The sequence below is a fragment of the Natator depressus genome, chromosome 1 (assembly GCF_965152275.1).
Source record: "Natator depressus isolate rNatDep1 chromosome 1, rNatDep2.hap1, whole genome shotgun sequence".
NCBI lineage: Eukaryota > Metazoa > Chordata > Testudines > Cheloniidae > Natator > Natator depressus.
In genome coordinates this window covers 42632680-42648792 of record NC_134234.1, presented here as the reverse complement: position 1 = coordinate 42648792, position 16113 = coordinate 42632680, and the positions used below count along the sequence as shown (strand labels likewise).

The window sequence follows — 16113 nt, the reverse complement described above, 5'->3', positions numbered from 1 at the left end:
GAAGGAGAGCAACACAGCTGCCCTAGGCTTGGGAGAGACTGATCTGAAATGGGAGTCGAGCCGAACTTACGAAATATAGTCACAACTTAAAAATCTGCAACCGTCAGTCTTTGTGGATATCTCACTAAATAATTGGTTTCAGAGTAACAGCCGTGTTAGTCTGTATTCGCAAAAAGAAAAGGAGTACTTGTGGCACCTTAGAGACTAACCAATTTATTTGAGCATAAGCTTTCGTGAGCTACAGCTCACTTCATCGGATGCATACTGTGGAAAGTATAGAAGATCTTTTTATACACACAAAGCATGAAAAAATGGGCGTTTACCACTACAAAAGGGTGGGGGGAGAGAAAACCTTTTGTAGTGGTAAACACCCATTTTTTCATGCTTTGTGTGTATAAAAAGATCTTCTGTGCTTTCCACAGTGTGCATCCGATGAAGTGAGCTGTAGCTTACGAAAGCTTATGCTCAAATAAATTGGTTAGTCTCTAAGGTGCCACAAGTACTCCTTTTCTTTTCACTAAATTGAAACTGGAGTGTTCTGTGTGTACATATTATAATACAGATATTCATGGAGTTTAAAGCCAAAAGGGACTGTTATGATCTTGTAGTCTGTCCTCCTCCATGGAATCATAGGTTCAAACACTGCAGTAGCATTATTCTAAATTACAGTGTTTTAGATCTTTACAATAGAATCTGTAGTACTTTATATAATCAGGGCTTGCTCTTTTTGCATTGGTAGAATTTATTCTGTGGATATTCCTGATTCTGCCTCCTCTGGTACCTTAAAAGCAGCTGTTGTCACAGGGCTGAGTGCTGTTGAAAGAACAACAATCATGCAATACATCATTGCAGTGATAAATGAGAGAAGTCCATTTGCATTTTCAAATGATGCAACTACTATGTAGAGGGCCAATTAAAATTACCATTGTGTGTCTGATTCCGGAATCTTGAAGATGGGTATTTAAAATAATTTATTTGGAACAAAATCTGGTACTTTTCTTGCCTTTGTTTATGGTCCTTTTAACCAATTTTGAATCTACATTAATATCCTTATGTAAGCCAATTTGAAATAATTCATAATGATTTTTAAAATAAGGTATTTTAGACTATTTAGCTGTATAAACTTCGAACTGTATTATAGTGTTCCCTTTAGTCACACATTTTATAATTTCCATAGTGTAGAATTTTTACTGTGTTGCTATTGTACTAAGGTAAGAAATTAGATTTACTTGAAGGTAATTCCTAGGATTGATCTTCATTCCTTTTTTTGAAAAGCAACCAGTACTGTATTTGTTTTTCTTTTTTCTTTGCATACCTGGTTGTCAGTTTTTCAAGGAGAATTGTCAGTGGTCTATAAGTTTGTTAGCTAATACTTTTGACACCCTGGATGTATGTCATCTGGACACGCTGATTTTGTTTGTAATGAATTTTTAAAGTATTTTCTTACATACTCTTTGTCCATAGTTATTTTTATGGTATCAGAAAAATCAATGTGTCCTGTTAACATGCTCCTGATCACCCTTTCCCATGGAAAATCCGGCAGGAAAGGGGTTCAGGGTACTGGGGAAATGGTTCTGTTAGAGGGACAGGCCATAGGGATTTTGGTGGCTTGTCTGCCCCTGTTCCCCCCACACAGCTAAGCTTGCAATGGAGCCGTGCTTCCAGGCTTGCCAGTTGACAGCTGCCCCTTGAGGCCTCCTTACAGGGGTATTCCCTCTGCAAAGTTGTTCGGGCGGCGAGGGGGTCTCCATGGCTGCTAGTGTGGCAATATACATGTCCTCTAGCCAGACCAACTCACTTGGGAGGAGACCCACACACAGTGTGAATCCCTTCTGTGCACAGAGCAGGTATCTTTGGGATAGAGTCAGACATCTTGCTGTTTGCAGGTCTTCATTCAAGATGGAGTTTGTTTTTCCATCCACTATAACTGATTTCCACAAACAAGTATGTCTTTCTCTAAGCTGCACCCACATACTGTACTGCAAAAGTCGCTCAGTTGTCTTTATGAACTAAAGATACAAGCCACACCTTATTGTGCTAAAGGGAAAAGTGATGAGTGTGTCAGGTTGTTAAAAGTAACCATTTTTCCACTCCCTTTGATATTGAAAATATCTGAATAGAAGTGTTATTTGACTGCATTTTAATTCTGTCTGCAGCGTGAACCTTTTATTTTTCATTTAGTTCTTGATATTAATCAACTGTGTCATGGCAGTTCATGTTGACACTTGCAGTATACACTTAAACCTAATTAAAATCAGGATGCTGTGAGATCCTAACTAGGAAAGTCTTTTAGTAACTATCCAGAATTGCCTGGAGACTTTCTTTCTTTCTTCTTGCTTTTTGAACTATTGTATTTAGCATTTACTTAAAATACAAGAAACATCTATTCAAGCCAGTTGGTTCCAGTCAGGTTTTATGAAAAGATGCACTGAAAGATTTTGTTTTTCATAAATGCTGCAATTATTATTCCCACTGAAACCAAATGGTCTAAGGATGTGAAAGAATGTAAGAGGATGTGCACTATTTGTGCCTATAGTAAAGGGTTGAGAAAGGTTATATTTACACTGGCAGTTTTGTCAGTAAGAATGTGAATCACTTCAAAGAACCACAGAGTTTATATTTTACACTAACTGGCTCTGAATTAGCTGGTTTTGATGTTTTCCAACACAAGTAATGTAATTTCCGTTTAAAGTGTTTAAAATATTAATAATAAACTCACAATGGTACACAATGCATTTTTATTACAACAAAACAGCTGAAAATAATTTAGACAGTATATTCTGATGCTTTATAGAAAACATGTTTTTTCCTTTAAAAAGTGCACTGTTGCAAATCCTTTTTGAATTGACTGTTTAAAATCTAAATTCCACTGCACACAGGGAAACTTTCTGATTTGAATCGATAGAATCTTCTTGGTTAATCAGATTAGAGCAAGGCAGTTAATTGAGATGACATGATTTCTTCTCCCCCCCACACCACCCCCAGCAAAGAGTCTGCAAAATTTGCAAGTTAAATTTTATATTCAGGAACAATACTATAGTGTCTTTATATAGGCTAGACATTTCCAAATTTGTGTAAAATAGGAACATAATTCTTGTATTATATAAATTAAACAAGCTTAGACCGGGTGTGACGCATTTAACATGCCAGTAAGAAATGGTCCCCACCTTCAAGAAAGCTTGATACATGTTTTGCAGGATTGAGCCTTAAATTTGGACATAATAGGACAAGTGAATACAAGAGAAATGAGATAGGGAGAGGAGAAGGTGTGACAGGATTTATAGCCAGAGGGTTGTGTGACATGCTTTAGTTACGCATGTATCTTAATGATTTTTTTGTGGGGAGGGGGCGGTTAATACCATGAGGGGTATTAGAGAATGTGGAAGAGAAATGGAGTTTTCCAAGGGATAAAATGTAAATGGATTTGTGGTTTGATTTTGCATAGTGACAATTTGATCATCCGGCATTTCTAAATCAGAGTAGGAAGGATAGTCTAGTGGGTATGGTGCTGACTTGAGAATGAACAGATCTGTGACCAGTTCCCTGCTCAGCCCCAGATTTCCTGTGTGACCAAAGTAATTTACCCTATCCTGTGCCTCGTTTCCCTATCTGTAAAATGGGGATAATACTTCCTGGCTCACAGTGGTGTTGAGAGGATTGTGAGGCTTTCAGATACTGTGGTGATGAGGGCCAGAAAGCTAGCTAGGAAGTAGATTGATTAAATATTCCCATGTAGAATGGTTGCATGCTTCTTGGTGAAAAATCGTAATAGCTGTACTGGAGTAGTTCAATATGACACAGACAAATTAGTTCAGGTAAACATTGTCAAGGCTTTCATGTTGGTGCGATTCTCACTGAGAGTTTCTTGTGCTCCTTTCCATAGGTATGCTTCAGAAGTCTCCTTCTGTTGAAGACTTTGTGGGCGCCCTTGTTTCAGACTTGGATCAGGACTTTGAAACGTTCTTCATGGACTCAGAATAACATGGAACTGAACTGATTGTTTTTATAGAGGACTATACCAGTCTTAACAATGATGGACATAGTACTGCCGTGGCTATTTGTTTCTGCTTCTCAATGAACAGTTGTGAAACAACAAACAAAAATTATTATTTGTAGAATCTTTAAATAAATAGTGTGTTTTAATGGATTGTGTGGTTTTATTTAAGAAGAGGATGGGCTAAGGTTTCAAGTGGATTTGCAGAAGACTGTGTTGGGAAAATGCTCTTTGACATGTACTTTGTGAGTGTGTGGCTATCTGGAAATCCAACCCTTCACCAAGATGGGTGGTAGGAATGAGACCTTTTTCAGTACACAGTTATTGAATTCAGGATTAGCACAAAACTGTCATGACTCAGGGTTGTTTGCATGGTTCCTTCTCACCTGCCCACACCAGTACTGGTCAAGTTTTTTCACCCTATTCTTTATAGAAGACTATGGGATGTTCTGCATCAGAGGAAGGGAGAGAAATAGCCTGATTTGCTGTGCAGAGACGAGAAACTGGGGAGAAGTGGGGATGCGAGCCTGTATGGGGAATGGAATGAGAGATGGGAAGCATATAGCGAAAGAAAGAGGTGGGTGGAGGAAACGCTAAGGATGTGGAGGGAAGAAAATTTTGGGGGGAGAGAAAAAAAAAGAACGGAGAGAGAGCGTGGGTTTCCTAAATTATTTCAAAATGGAGGAGTGGCATAGAGAGAGCAAGCAAAATTCAGAAAACAAAGACTGAGTTACGGACTAAAAGTATGTATCCAGGAAGAGAAGTGGAATGACGAACTAAGGGGACAAACACCAAAATGGAATTCAGCTGCATGACAGGGAGAAAGAAAAGACAAACTTAGAAAACAAAGGACTTGCAGGAGGAAATAGAAAAGGGAAGAGATGACAGAGTGAGAGTTGCGTAAGGTAGCAGGTGTTTAACAGATTAAAAAAAAATATGGAGAGAAAGTGGAAGAAGAGGGGGAAAAAAGCTGTTAATTTATTTTTCATTTATGGGACAAACAGTAATTAAGTCGTATTTGATATAGCTTGTGAAATAAGTCACAATTTTACATGCATTGAAAAATGGTGTCACATCTTGGACATTTTCCTTCCCACTTTGACACTCATTGGATGCTTGTGATGTTGAGGTACAGTAGAACCTCAGCGTTCCGAACGCTTCAGGAATGGAGGTTGTTCGTAACTCTGAAATTTTCATAACACTGAATAAAACCTTATGATAGTTCTTTCAAAAGTTTACAACTGGATATTGAGTTACTAGCACTTTGAAACTTTACTATGCAGAAGAAAAATGCTGCTTTCCCTTTATTTTTTAGTAGTTTACATTTAACGTATTATACTGGTTTTTTTTTGTTTTTTGTTTTTTTGTGTCTCTGCTGCTCCCTGATTGTGTACTTCCGCTTCCAAATGAGGTGTGTGGTTGACTGTCCAGTTCGTAACTCTGAGGTTCTACTGTATGTGTTCAAGGCATTTACTGGTGCTTAAATTGTTAGTACAGCAATCCTATTCCTAAGTGATATTTAACTATTTTAAACCATATGTATTTTTAAATAAATATGGAATTTCTTTGCTGACATAGCAATATTGGGTACATTTTCAACAGTGGTCAACAAGTTAACTCCTGTGAGTGTAGTCTGTTTCATAGCTAGTGTATTACATTCTGTTCTTAGTTTATCCCTAAAGAGGAAGTGCGTGCCACTCTTTTAAATTTACCATACTGTAGTTAAACATTTTTTATAAAGTAAATGAGAAAAAAAGCATTATTAGGAAGATGCCAACACCACCCACCCACACATTATGAAGACTCAGACTTCTCAAAAGATACCATAATAAGCATTGGCATTTTTGTATTAATTTAGATGGAATATATGGGCCAAAAGTGTTAACATAACCAGTCACTTTACAATGCTAACTAGTGTTAAACAAGGTTCAGTATGCAGAGACCTCAGCCCGCTTAGTACCATGGCAAACACACCATTAAAAATCCTTTTAATCTTTTATTGAAGAAACAGAAAAGAAGGAAAAGTAGTTAAAGCATTTGAAATGTACAGTGTTCTTGTTTTAACAAGATTCCTTGTTCGCTTTCCCTGTAGCTGGAGAGACTTTTAGAAAGAAAAAAAACCGTTTATGACAGATGGCCTTTTAGATGATATCAAAGATGGTAATAACTGTCAGCCCACATAGTGTTTAGTATTCAGCTGGTGCTGGTATGGGTGGCAATGTCATCTGGATCTGACCCTCTCTGGTCTGGTCTGGTTGCCTCTCAGGATCAGGATGATGAAGGCCTGGGATCCCAAGAGACTGGGGGGGTGGCAACCACTTGCACTAGTAGCGCCCGTCTGTTCTTCTTTCTGTTCCTTTTTATTCCTTTGCACCTTTCCCCACAAAATCTTTCTTTTAAGGGCCCGGAAAGGGCGTGATGGGTGAAATAGCTCATCCCTTCCTTTTTGTGTTGACCGATTAGGCCTTATATCTGACGTACTAATTCTGTCTCCTTAACTTCTAGCTCCATAGCTCCTTTTTTAAACAAGCATAATTTCAACACAGTCCTTGAATTATATCAACGTGGCCTTTTTATTTAGACTAATTCACTTATTCTGTCTCCCTTTCGTACCTTTTTCCATCAACATTTGTTTTTATTAGGTTATTGTACCATTTAATGAACGTTTGCATACTTTTTACAATTGAGCTCACAATTTGGGTAAACTTGTAGGCCCAGTTGTCACAACAGTATAACAACACTTTATGGAATATTTCAAGGACCTCTGGATGCTGATTTGAATGATGAGATTGGAGTAATTAATATTATTTTACATATTTTCTCCAGAGGATCAAGCTACCGGTGTCTATCCAGGTCAACATATTTGAATAACTGATTATGATAGACGGAGGGTTTGTACAGCACAACGGGATCCTGATCTTGGTTGGGGCCAATGTTCCCTCTAAATTGCACACATGTGTGGCCACACAACATTCTTGCATACACCACACATAGCACAAACAATGCTGCCCATTTAGTCCACAGATTGTCATGGTCTGTGGAAAGCCCATGTACTGTCACTGTTGGGGTTTGGACCCCGCTCAGACAGAGAGCGAGAGATGGAGGCTGAAGGGGCCCTGAAGTTGGGAGAGTGAGTGGAGAGTACGGAGCCACCCACACCAGTGCTGTCCATTGGGAGCAGCCACGCTAGAGGAAGATGCAGGGGCTTGTGACCACAGCTTGAGGCTGACAAACAGTCTCCGCTTTCCCAGGCAGGTTGAACTCCACAGCCAGGCCCTCCTCCTGTGGCCCTGCCCTTAGAATTATGGCTGATTACCTTGAGTTTCTCATTCTGCAAGGAGGCTGTTTTTTCACAACAGAGTAGACCTGAATTAGTTTTCACTCAAATTCTTAGCTTTTGGGATTGTGGCTGACTGTGAGGTCAGATTCAGGAGAGCTAATGGGGAAATAAATAAAACTAATAATCAATTCCAGCTTTGGATTTTTGCAAAGAAACAATTTGTCAACTCCACTGATTTTTATTTTGTGAATGTATTTGGGAAATAAAACAGTAGACATGATCAAGTCTCTCGAGAATGCATTGTATAGCCACTGTGCTGCTTATTATAGAAGAGGAAATATGATTCTAAATGAACATTTCTCCCTCTTTTATATGGTGTTTCCAAAAATGTTTCCAGCTGTTCAAATGACTGATGCATTTTCCCTTTTTTTTCTTTGAGGAACTTTTATTTTCCAACAAATACACATTTTTTCAGTAATCTGAGATCTCTCTTGTGACCAGCAGTGTAACTCCCCTTAAACAACAAAACCGCTGTAATTCTTTTCCAAATTTTACCACTGGGGCTTCCAAACTAGCTACCCAAAAATTGGGTTTTTTTGTTAATATGGTATTTTGGAGTCATATTTTAATCTCAAATTGTGCTGCATTCTTGATTTAGCTGCTATAAAATTATAAGCCTTTCAGGGGAGGGATCATATTTTTCTGCTGTGTGCACAGCATCTAACACAGTGAGGCCCCAGCTGGGCTTCTCCCCAGCCCCAAAAGATCGACTGCCATGCCCACAGTCTCTTTTAGGCAGTTTTATTGTCTCAAACTTAAGCAAAACAATCAAAAACAGTTATTCAACTCACGCTGAGCCATTGCTCCCAGGGGATTTTTTCCCCTTTAACCTCGCAGGTTTTCATTGCCTCCCCTCCCAGGGAACTCTGGGCAGTGCAGCTGCTGCTCCTGCTTCCTAGCTCTGACTCGCAAGGTCTCTCCTATCCTCTCGGTCCAGGTGTCATCTTTTAAAGCTCATTTGGGTCAGCTGATGTGGCCAGTGATGAGCTGCCAAAATCTTAACAACGGGTTCCCTCCTCACCCCACGAGGGGGTCGTGGCCCCCCTGGCCCCTCCCCCCGGGACTCCTGCCCCATCCAACCCGCCGCGTTCCTTGACCACGCCCCCAGGACCCCTGCCCCATCCATCCCCCTCCCCTGTCTGCCCCCAGAACCGGGCAGGAGGGTCTCGTGGGCCACCATAGTGGGTGCCCACCCCACCCCTAAGAGCCAGAGGGACCTGCCGGGGAGCGAAGTGGGGAGTCCCGGCGGTGCTTACCTTGGGCGGCTCCCGGGAAGCATCTGGCAGGTCCCTCTGGCTCTTAGGGGCAGGGGAGCATAGCTAGGGGGAGCAGGGGGAGCGGCTGCTCCCCCCACTGATCATGTCAAAAGCGGCGCCTTAGGCGCCGACTCCCTGGGTGCTCCAGGACTGGAGCCCCCCTGCGGGAAAAATTTGGTGGGTGCAGAGCACCCATTGGCAGCTTCCCGCCCTGGCCCCATCTCACCTCCGTTCCGCCTCCTCCCCTGAAGGCGCTGCCCCGCCCTGCTTCTCCGCCCCCTCCCGCCCCGGCTCCCGGCGAATCAGCTGTTCGGCGGGAGGCCGCGGGGGAGGGCTGAGAAACAGGCGGCGGCTTCCCACTCAAGCCCAGAGAGGGGGAGGTGAGCTGGGGTGGGGAGCGGTTCCCCTGCACTCCCCCCCCCCCCCCCGGGTTACCTGCTGCGGTGCGGGCAGCCCTCCTTGCCCCTCCCCCCCCCACGCCCTGCCCCAGCTCACCTCCGCCTCCCTGGGCCTGAGCGGGAAGCCCCCGCCTGCGTCTCAGCAGTGCCTCTCCTGCCTCAGCGAGGCACCCATCACAGCTCGCTGCTCCATCGGCAAGTCCTTCCCGCCCCACACCTGGGAAGCTCAAGAGCTCCGCCTCTGTAAATACTTTGATGGAGGAAGCCATGAGACAGGGCACGGACTGTGAAATCTGGTCTTTTGTGTACTTTTATCCTACTATACAGATTTAATGGGGGAGCCCAGCATTTCTCAAATGGGGTCCTGACCCAAAAGAGTCGGGGGGAGGAGGTTTGCAAGTTTATTGTAGGGGGGGTTGCAATATTGCCACCCTTACTTCTGCACTGCCTTCAGAGCTGGGTGGCCAGAGAGTGGCGGCGGGTGGCCAGGTCTCCAGCTCTGAAGGCAGCACCCTGCCAGCAGCAGCGCAGGAGTAAGGGTGGCAATACCAGACCATGTAAAATACAATCAAGGACCTTCCCTTTGATGAGAACAAGCTGTTATACGAAGAGACGGACTAACCCCTCCACTCACTGAAGGGCTCCAGAGTCACACTATGGTCCCGGTCCTGAGATGCAGGCAGCAGAGGCAACCATTCTGCCCATCCGGCCTACTGTCAACATCAGCAGGAGCCCCCATGTCAGCGGCACTGATCTCAACGGCCACGCTTCCCTGCCTCTGTCACAACCACCTCCTCAAACCTCTCCCTTGGCTGCAAGCACACGAAGACACACTACACACATGTGGGTCAACAGACATCACTAAGAAACACTTCTGGACTCAGGTGCATTGTGCTCCTGAGCACCTACTTGTGGAATACAGATAGGGACCACACATCTTGAAGAACCTCCAGTTACAGGTAAGTAACCTCCTCTTACTGAGTTCAGGGAGCATTAGCTTATTAGTTTTAATGCTGGGTTCATTTTAGTTCAGCTTTTCGCTTGAACAGTATTTCTCAAATCAGGACACTTGCTTACTCTTAACCAACCAATAATTTATTAATTCACCCAGAACCACAACTGTATAATCAACAGTTCACCATGCAAATGTAGACATAACTCATTATGTGTACTACATACACAATACAGTCTTGCAAACAGTTATCACAGACTAGAGTTGAGGCTCAACAAGTATATAAAGGAACAATGCAAAATACTGTATCAAGATTTATTATACTTCTCAGTTCTTTTGTATCATAGAATCATAGAATATCAGGGTTGGAAGGGACCTCAGGACGTCATCTAGTCCAACCCCCTGCTCAAAGCAGGACCAATCCCCAATTAAATCATCCCAGCCAGGGCTTTGTCAAGCCTGACCTTAAAAACTTCTAAGGAAGGAGATTCTACCACCTCCCTAGGTAACGCATTCCAGTGTTTCACCACCCTCCTAGTGAAAAAGTTTTTCCTAATATCCAACCTAAACCTCCCCCACTGCAACTTGAGACCATTACTCCTTGTCCTGTCATCTTCTACCACTGAGAATAGTCTAGAACCATCCTCTTTGGAACCACCTCTCAGGTAGTTGAAAGCAGCTATCAAATCCCCCCTCATTCTTCTCTTCTGCAGACTAAACAATCCCAGTTCCCTCAGCCTCTCCTCATAAGTCATGTGTTCCAGACCCCTAATCATTTTTGTTGCCCTTCGCTGGACTCTCTCCAATTTATCCACATCCTTCTTGTAGTGTGGGGCCCAAAACTGGACACAGTACTCCAGATGAGGCCTCACCAATGTCGAATAGAGGGGAACGATCACGTCCCTCGATCTGCTCGCTATGCCCCTACTTATACATCCCAAAATGCCATTGGCCTTCTTGGCAACAAGGGCACACTGCTGACTCATATCCAGCTTCTTGTCCACTGTAACCCCTAGGTCCTTTTCCGCAGAACTGCTGCCTAGCCATTCGGTCCCTAGTCTGTAGCTGTGCATTGGGTTCTTCCGTCCTAAGTGCAGGACCCTGCACTTATCCTTATTGAACCTCATCAGGTTTCTTTTGGCCCAATCCTCCAATTTGTCTAGGTCCCTCTGTATCCTATCTCTGCCCTCCAACGTATCTACCACTCCTCCCAGTTTAGTATCATCCGCAAATTTGCTAAGAGTGCAATCCACACCATCCTCCAGATCATTTATGAAGATATTGAACAAAACTGGCCCCAGGACCGACCCCTGGGGCACTCCACTTGACACCGGCTGCCAACTAGACATGGAGCCATTGATCACTACCCGTTGAGCCCGACAATCTAGCCAACTTTCTACCCACCTTATAGTACATTCATCCACCCCATACTTCTTTAACTTGCTGACAAGAATACTGTGGGAGACCGTGTCAAAAGCTTTGCTAAAGTCAAGAAACAATACATCCACTGCTTTCCCTTCATCCACAGAATCAGTAATCTCATCATAGAAGGCGATTAGCTTAGTCAGGCATGACCTTCCCTTGGTGAATCCATGCTGACTGTTCCTGATCACTTTCCTCTCGTGTAAGTGCTTCAGGATTGATTCCTTGAGGACCTGCTCCATGATTTTTCCGGGGACTGAGGTGAGGCTGACCGGCCTGTAGTTCCCAGGATCCTCCTTCTTCCCTTTTTTAAAGATTGGCACTACATTAGCCTTTTTCCAGTCATCTGGGACTTCCCCCGTTCTCCACGAGTTTTCAAAGATAATGGCCAATGGCTCTGCAATCACATCCGCCAATTCCTTTAGCACTCTCGGATGCAACTCGTCCGGCCCCATGGACTTGTGCACGTCCAGCTTTTCTAAATAGTCCCTAACCACCTCTTTCTCCACAGAGGGCTGGCCATCTACTCCCCATGTTGCGATGCCCAGCGCAGCAGTCTGGGAGCTGTCCTTGTTAGTGAAGACAGAGGCAAAAAAAGCATTGAGCACATTAGCTTTTTCCACATCCTCTGTCACTAGGTTGCCTCCCTCATTCAGTAAGGGGCCCACACTTTCCTTGGCTTTCTTCTTGTTGCCAACATACCTGAAGAAACCCTTCTTGTTACTCTTGACATCTCTTGCTAGCTGCAGCTCCAGGTGCGGTTTGGCCCTCCTGATTTCATTCCTACATGCCCGAGCAATATTTTTATACTCTTCCCTGGTCATATGTCCAACCTTCCACTTCTTGTGAGCTTCTTTTTTATGTTTAAGATCCGCTAGGATTTCACCATTAAGCCAAGCTGGTCGCCTGCCATATTTACTATTCTTTCGACTCATCGGGATGGTTTGTCCCTGTAACCTCAACAGGGATTCCTTGAAATACAGCCAGCTCTCCTGGACTCCTTTCCCCTTCATGTTAGTCCCCCAGGGGATCTTACCCATCCGCTCCCTGAGGGAGTCAAAGTCTGCTTTTCTGAAGTCCAGGGTCCGTATCCTGCTGCTTACCTTTCTTCCCTGTGTCAGGATCCTGAACTCGACCATCTCATGGTCACTGCCTCCCAGATTCCCATCCACTTTTGCTTCCCCCACTAATTCTTCCCTGTTTGTGAGCAGGAGGTCAAGAAAAGCTCCCCCCCTGGTTGGCTCGTCTAGCACTTGCACCAGGAAATTGTCCCCTACGCTTTCCAAAAACTTCCTGGATTGTCTATGCACCGCTGTATTGCTCTCCCAGCAAATATCAGGAAAATTAAAGTCACCCATGAGAACCAGGGCGTGCGATCTAGTAGCTTCTGCGAGTTGCCGGAAGAAAGCCTCATCCACCTCATCCCCCTGATCCGGTGGTCTATAGCAGACTCCCACCACTACATCACTCTTGTTGCTCACACTTCTAAACTTAATCCAGAGACACTCAGGTTTTTCTGCAGTTTCGTACCGGAGCTCTGAGCAGTCATACTGCTCCCTTACATACAGTGCTACTCCCCCACCTTTTCTGCCCTGCCTGTCCTTCCTGAACAGTTTATAACCATCCATGACAGTACTCCAGTCATGTGAGTTATCCCACCAAGTCTCTGTTATTCCAATCACGTCATAATTCCCTGACATCACCAGGACCTCCAGTTCTCCCTGCTTGTTTCCAAGGCTTTGTGCATTCGTATATAAGCACTTGAGAGAACCTCACATTTGTCTCACTTCCAAGGATGCACTTGTCTTTATGGCACTTTGAAGGGTGTGGTTAGTACAGTTTGAATGGATTGGTCCAAAAGGGAAGAGTTTAAAATATTAAAAGCAATTGCTTAAAACATTTCTTTTCAATCACTTAGGCCAATTTGTTTGGACTTATAAAGGAGTTAAAATCTAAAATATGGCTACTCGAGGGTCTCACTAGAGAGTGTAAGTTCAGCAAGATAACCTAGAGTTATTTATATTAAAGAATAGAAAGGGAAATACAATCCTTTAAATGAAATCTCACCTCTTCTTCTTATCCTCCTAATCTTGGGATGAGGAAGAGTCCTTTCCACAAAACTCTCTTCCAGGATTCTGCAGATTTTTGGGGGGTTCAGTCAACTCTTCTATGCTCAGAAGGGTTTCATATACCCAAGTTTCAGGGGTTGTTGGAAAGGGCCACTCTCTGATTCCTATTGGACATGTGCCAAGTAGGTGCTCAGATTTCAGCTTCTTAGTTTTTCTGCTGCTTCCATTGGTATCCATTGGATGGCGCTGGTGTGTAACAAATTTCCTTAATCCTTTTCTTATCGGAAGCTTTTTAAGTTTGATTCATTCCAGGTGTTGTTTTTCATTATTAGCTCCTACTATTAATTGGGATTCTCACCTCCCCCCTGAGGCAATTTCTCTTAATATTTCAAAGTTTTATGGTGGTTTACATCTTTTAACATTTCTTCTTCCTAGAGCCAGACAGTTCCTGTTCTAGAGTGCAACAATTATTTGCAATGCAAACCAACAAAGTCCTTTATATCTCCTAAGTTTGGAGGACATACTGCATACATTTTTATTTTGATTGCACATAAACATTTCACATTATTTAGGATTTACAATAGAACAAGAGTCATTATTCACATACTGAAGGACATAGATCTGACTCACAGGATAAACAAATGTGAAGCTTCTAATTTGAGTTGCTCTTCTTCTACCCTATAATTCTGAATTGCTAACTATCAGGTGATGCTGGCAAAATACAATCACATTAATGATATGAGGTTTAGCTCATTTAATCTACCACAAGAGCCCAAAGAACAGTTTCAAGTTTCATTGCCAAAGGGCAGCTTCTGGCTACTGCAACAATGCAAGCCTTTCTGGATGCAGCTGATATAGCAACTTGTTCCATCACTACTGTAGTAATGAACAAGGCATCATGGCCTCAGTCTTCAGGATTTCCCTATGAAGTCCAGAACATAATTGAGGACCTTTCTTTCAATGGTCTAAAGTTATTCAGTGACACCATGGATGATTCGCTGAAGGACCCTAGGACGACCCTTCATTTGCTGGATATATATATGCCTGTGAATAAAAAGAAGTTTAACAGAACTCAGACAGTGCAGAGATCACACCCATCTCAATTCTCCACTTTCAGTGTAAATGTCTGTGTTTTTTATCCTATACCTGCCATGTGGTCCCTTGAAGGAGAAAACCGAAGGCTCGCACCTTTGAGTGGAGTTCTGGAAGAGGGTGTGATCAAACTTCAGGAGGAGTCTGGGGAGTTAGCACTGAGCTCAGGGATTAGGTAGCTGGGCCATGTGGTCACAGCTCTCAGATTGTAGGTAGGTAGGTAGATCTGCACACAAAGTGTGTGCTTACGGGATGGGGGACTCTATCCTGGGAAGCAGTGACTCCGAAAAGGACTTGGGTGGGGGGATTGGTATATAATCAGCTGAATATGAGCTCTCTGTGCAAAGCTGTGACCAAAAGGACTAATACAATCTCTAGCTATATAAACAGAGCAATAGCAAGTAGGAATATGGAGGTGATATATTCCTCTGTATTTGGTAATGGTATGTCCCCTGCTGGAATATTTTGTCCGGTTCTGGTGTCTACAATTCAAGAAAGATGTAGATCAGTGGTCCCGAAACTTTTTACCTCACGCCCACCCTTGCCCCTGTCTGCACTCCCTTGCCACACAGTACAGGAGTGGGGGGCTATGGATGGGTTAAGGAGGCAGAGGCTGGGGCAAGAGCTGGGGGTGGGGCCAGGAGTGGAGCCTCGGCCGGAGCTGGCAGCCAGGGCCCTAGGTGTGGGAACAGCAGTGGGAGCTGGCCCCAACCACGCCCCCCAAAAACATTTCTCCTCACCACCCTAGGAGAGTGTGCCTTACAGTTTAGGGACCTCTGATGTTGAGAAATTGGAGAAGAGCCATGAAAATGATTAAAGGATTGGAAAACGTGTTACAGTGAGAAACTCAGAGAGCTCAATCTATTTAGTGTATCAATCAGAATAGGTTTATTCAATCTGTTTATGTAGCTTTTCAGAATTGGATGATTTTCTAAAAGACATGCTCTAGGTTGCAACTGGAATTAATTCAGGGAAGTCTTATGGCCTATGTTATGTGGGAGGTTAGGCTAGATGATAACAATGGTCCCTTCCAGTCTTGTAATTTATGACAGAAGAAAATATTGATGGAAGTGAGTTTTAAAGAGTGTATGTGAAAGTTGGGTTGGTGGCCAATAAGTGCTGTAGGACAGCAGTTCTCAACCAGGGGTCCGGGAGCACATTTCCAGGGATCCTCCAAGCAGGGCCGGCATTAGACTCACTGGGGCCCAGAACAGAAAGCTGAAGCCCCGCCACGCAGGGCTGAATGCAGGGCTCCAAGCCCTGCCACCTGGGGCTGAAGCTGAAGCCTGAGCAACTTAGCTTTGTAGGACCCCCTGTGACGTGGGACCCTGGGCAATTGCCCTGCTTGCCACCCCCTAATGCCAGCCATGGCTTTTATATTCAGAAAAACAGTTGTTGTGGCCCAGGTGGGCTGTGGAGTTTTTATAGCAGGTTGGGGAGGGAAGCTCAGAAAGAAAAGGGTTGAGAAGCCCCTGCTGGAGGAAGCTGTTTTACGTATAAGTGGTAGCAGTAGGAAAGAAGGCATGAAGTGAAGAGTGAGAAAAGGAGAAATATGATGCAAAATGCTTCTTTGCTCATTTTATATATAAT

At 43.7% G+C, this 16113-nt stretch overlaps 1 protein-coding gene across 2 annotated transcripts in view; it reads left to right on the top strand.

Moving 5' to 3' along the window:
• The window catches only part of MIPEP (mitochondrial intermediate peptidase), a 144033-nt gene extending 139081 nt beyond the window's left edge, over positions 1 to 4952 (top strand). For both annotated transcript variants that reach the window (XM_074943484.1, XM_074943481.1), the window contains exon 19: positions 3884 to 4952. In XM_074943484.1, the coding sequence (XP_074799585.1) occupies positions 3884 to 3981 (98 nt within the window). In that variant the 3' untranslated portion in view covers positions 3982 to 4952. The remainder of the gene's footprint in view (positions 1 to 3883) is intronic.
• The last annotated feature ends 11161 nt before the right edge of the window (positions 4953 to 16113 follow it).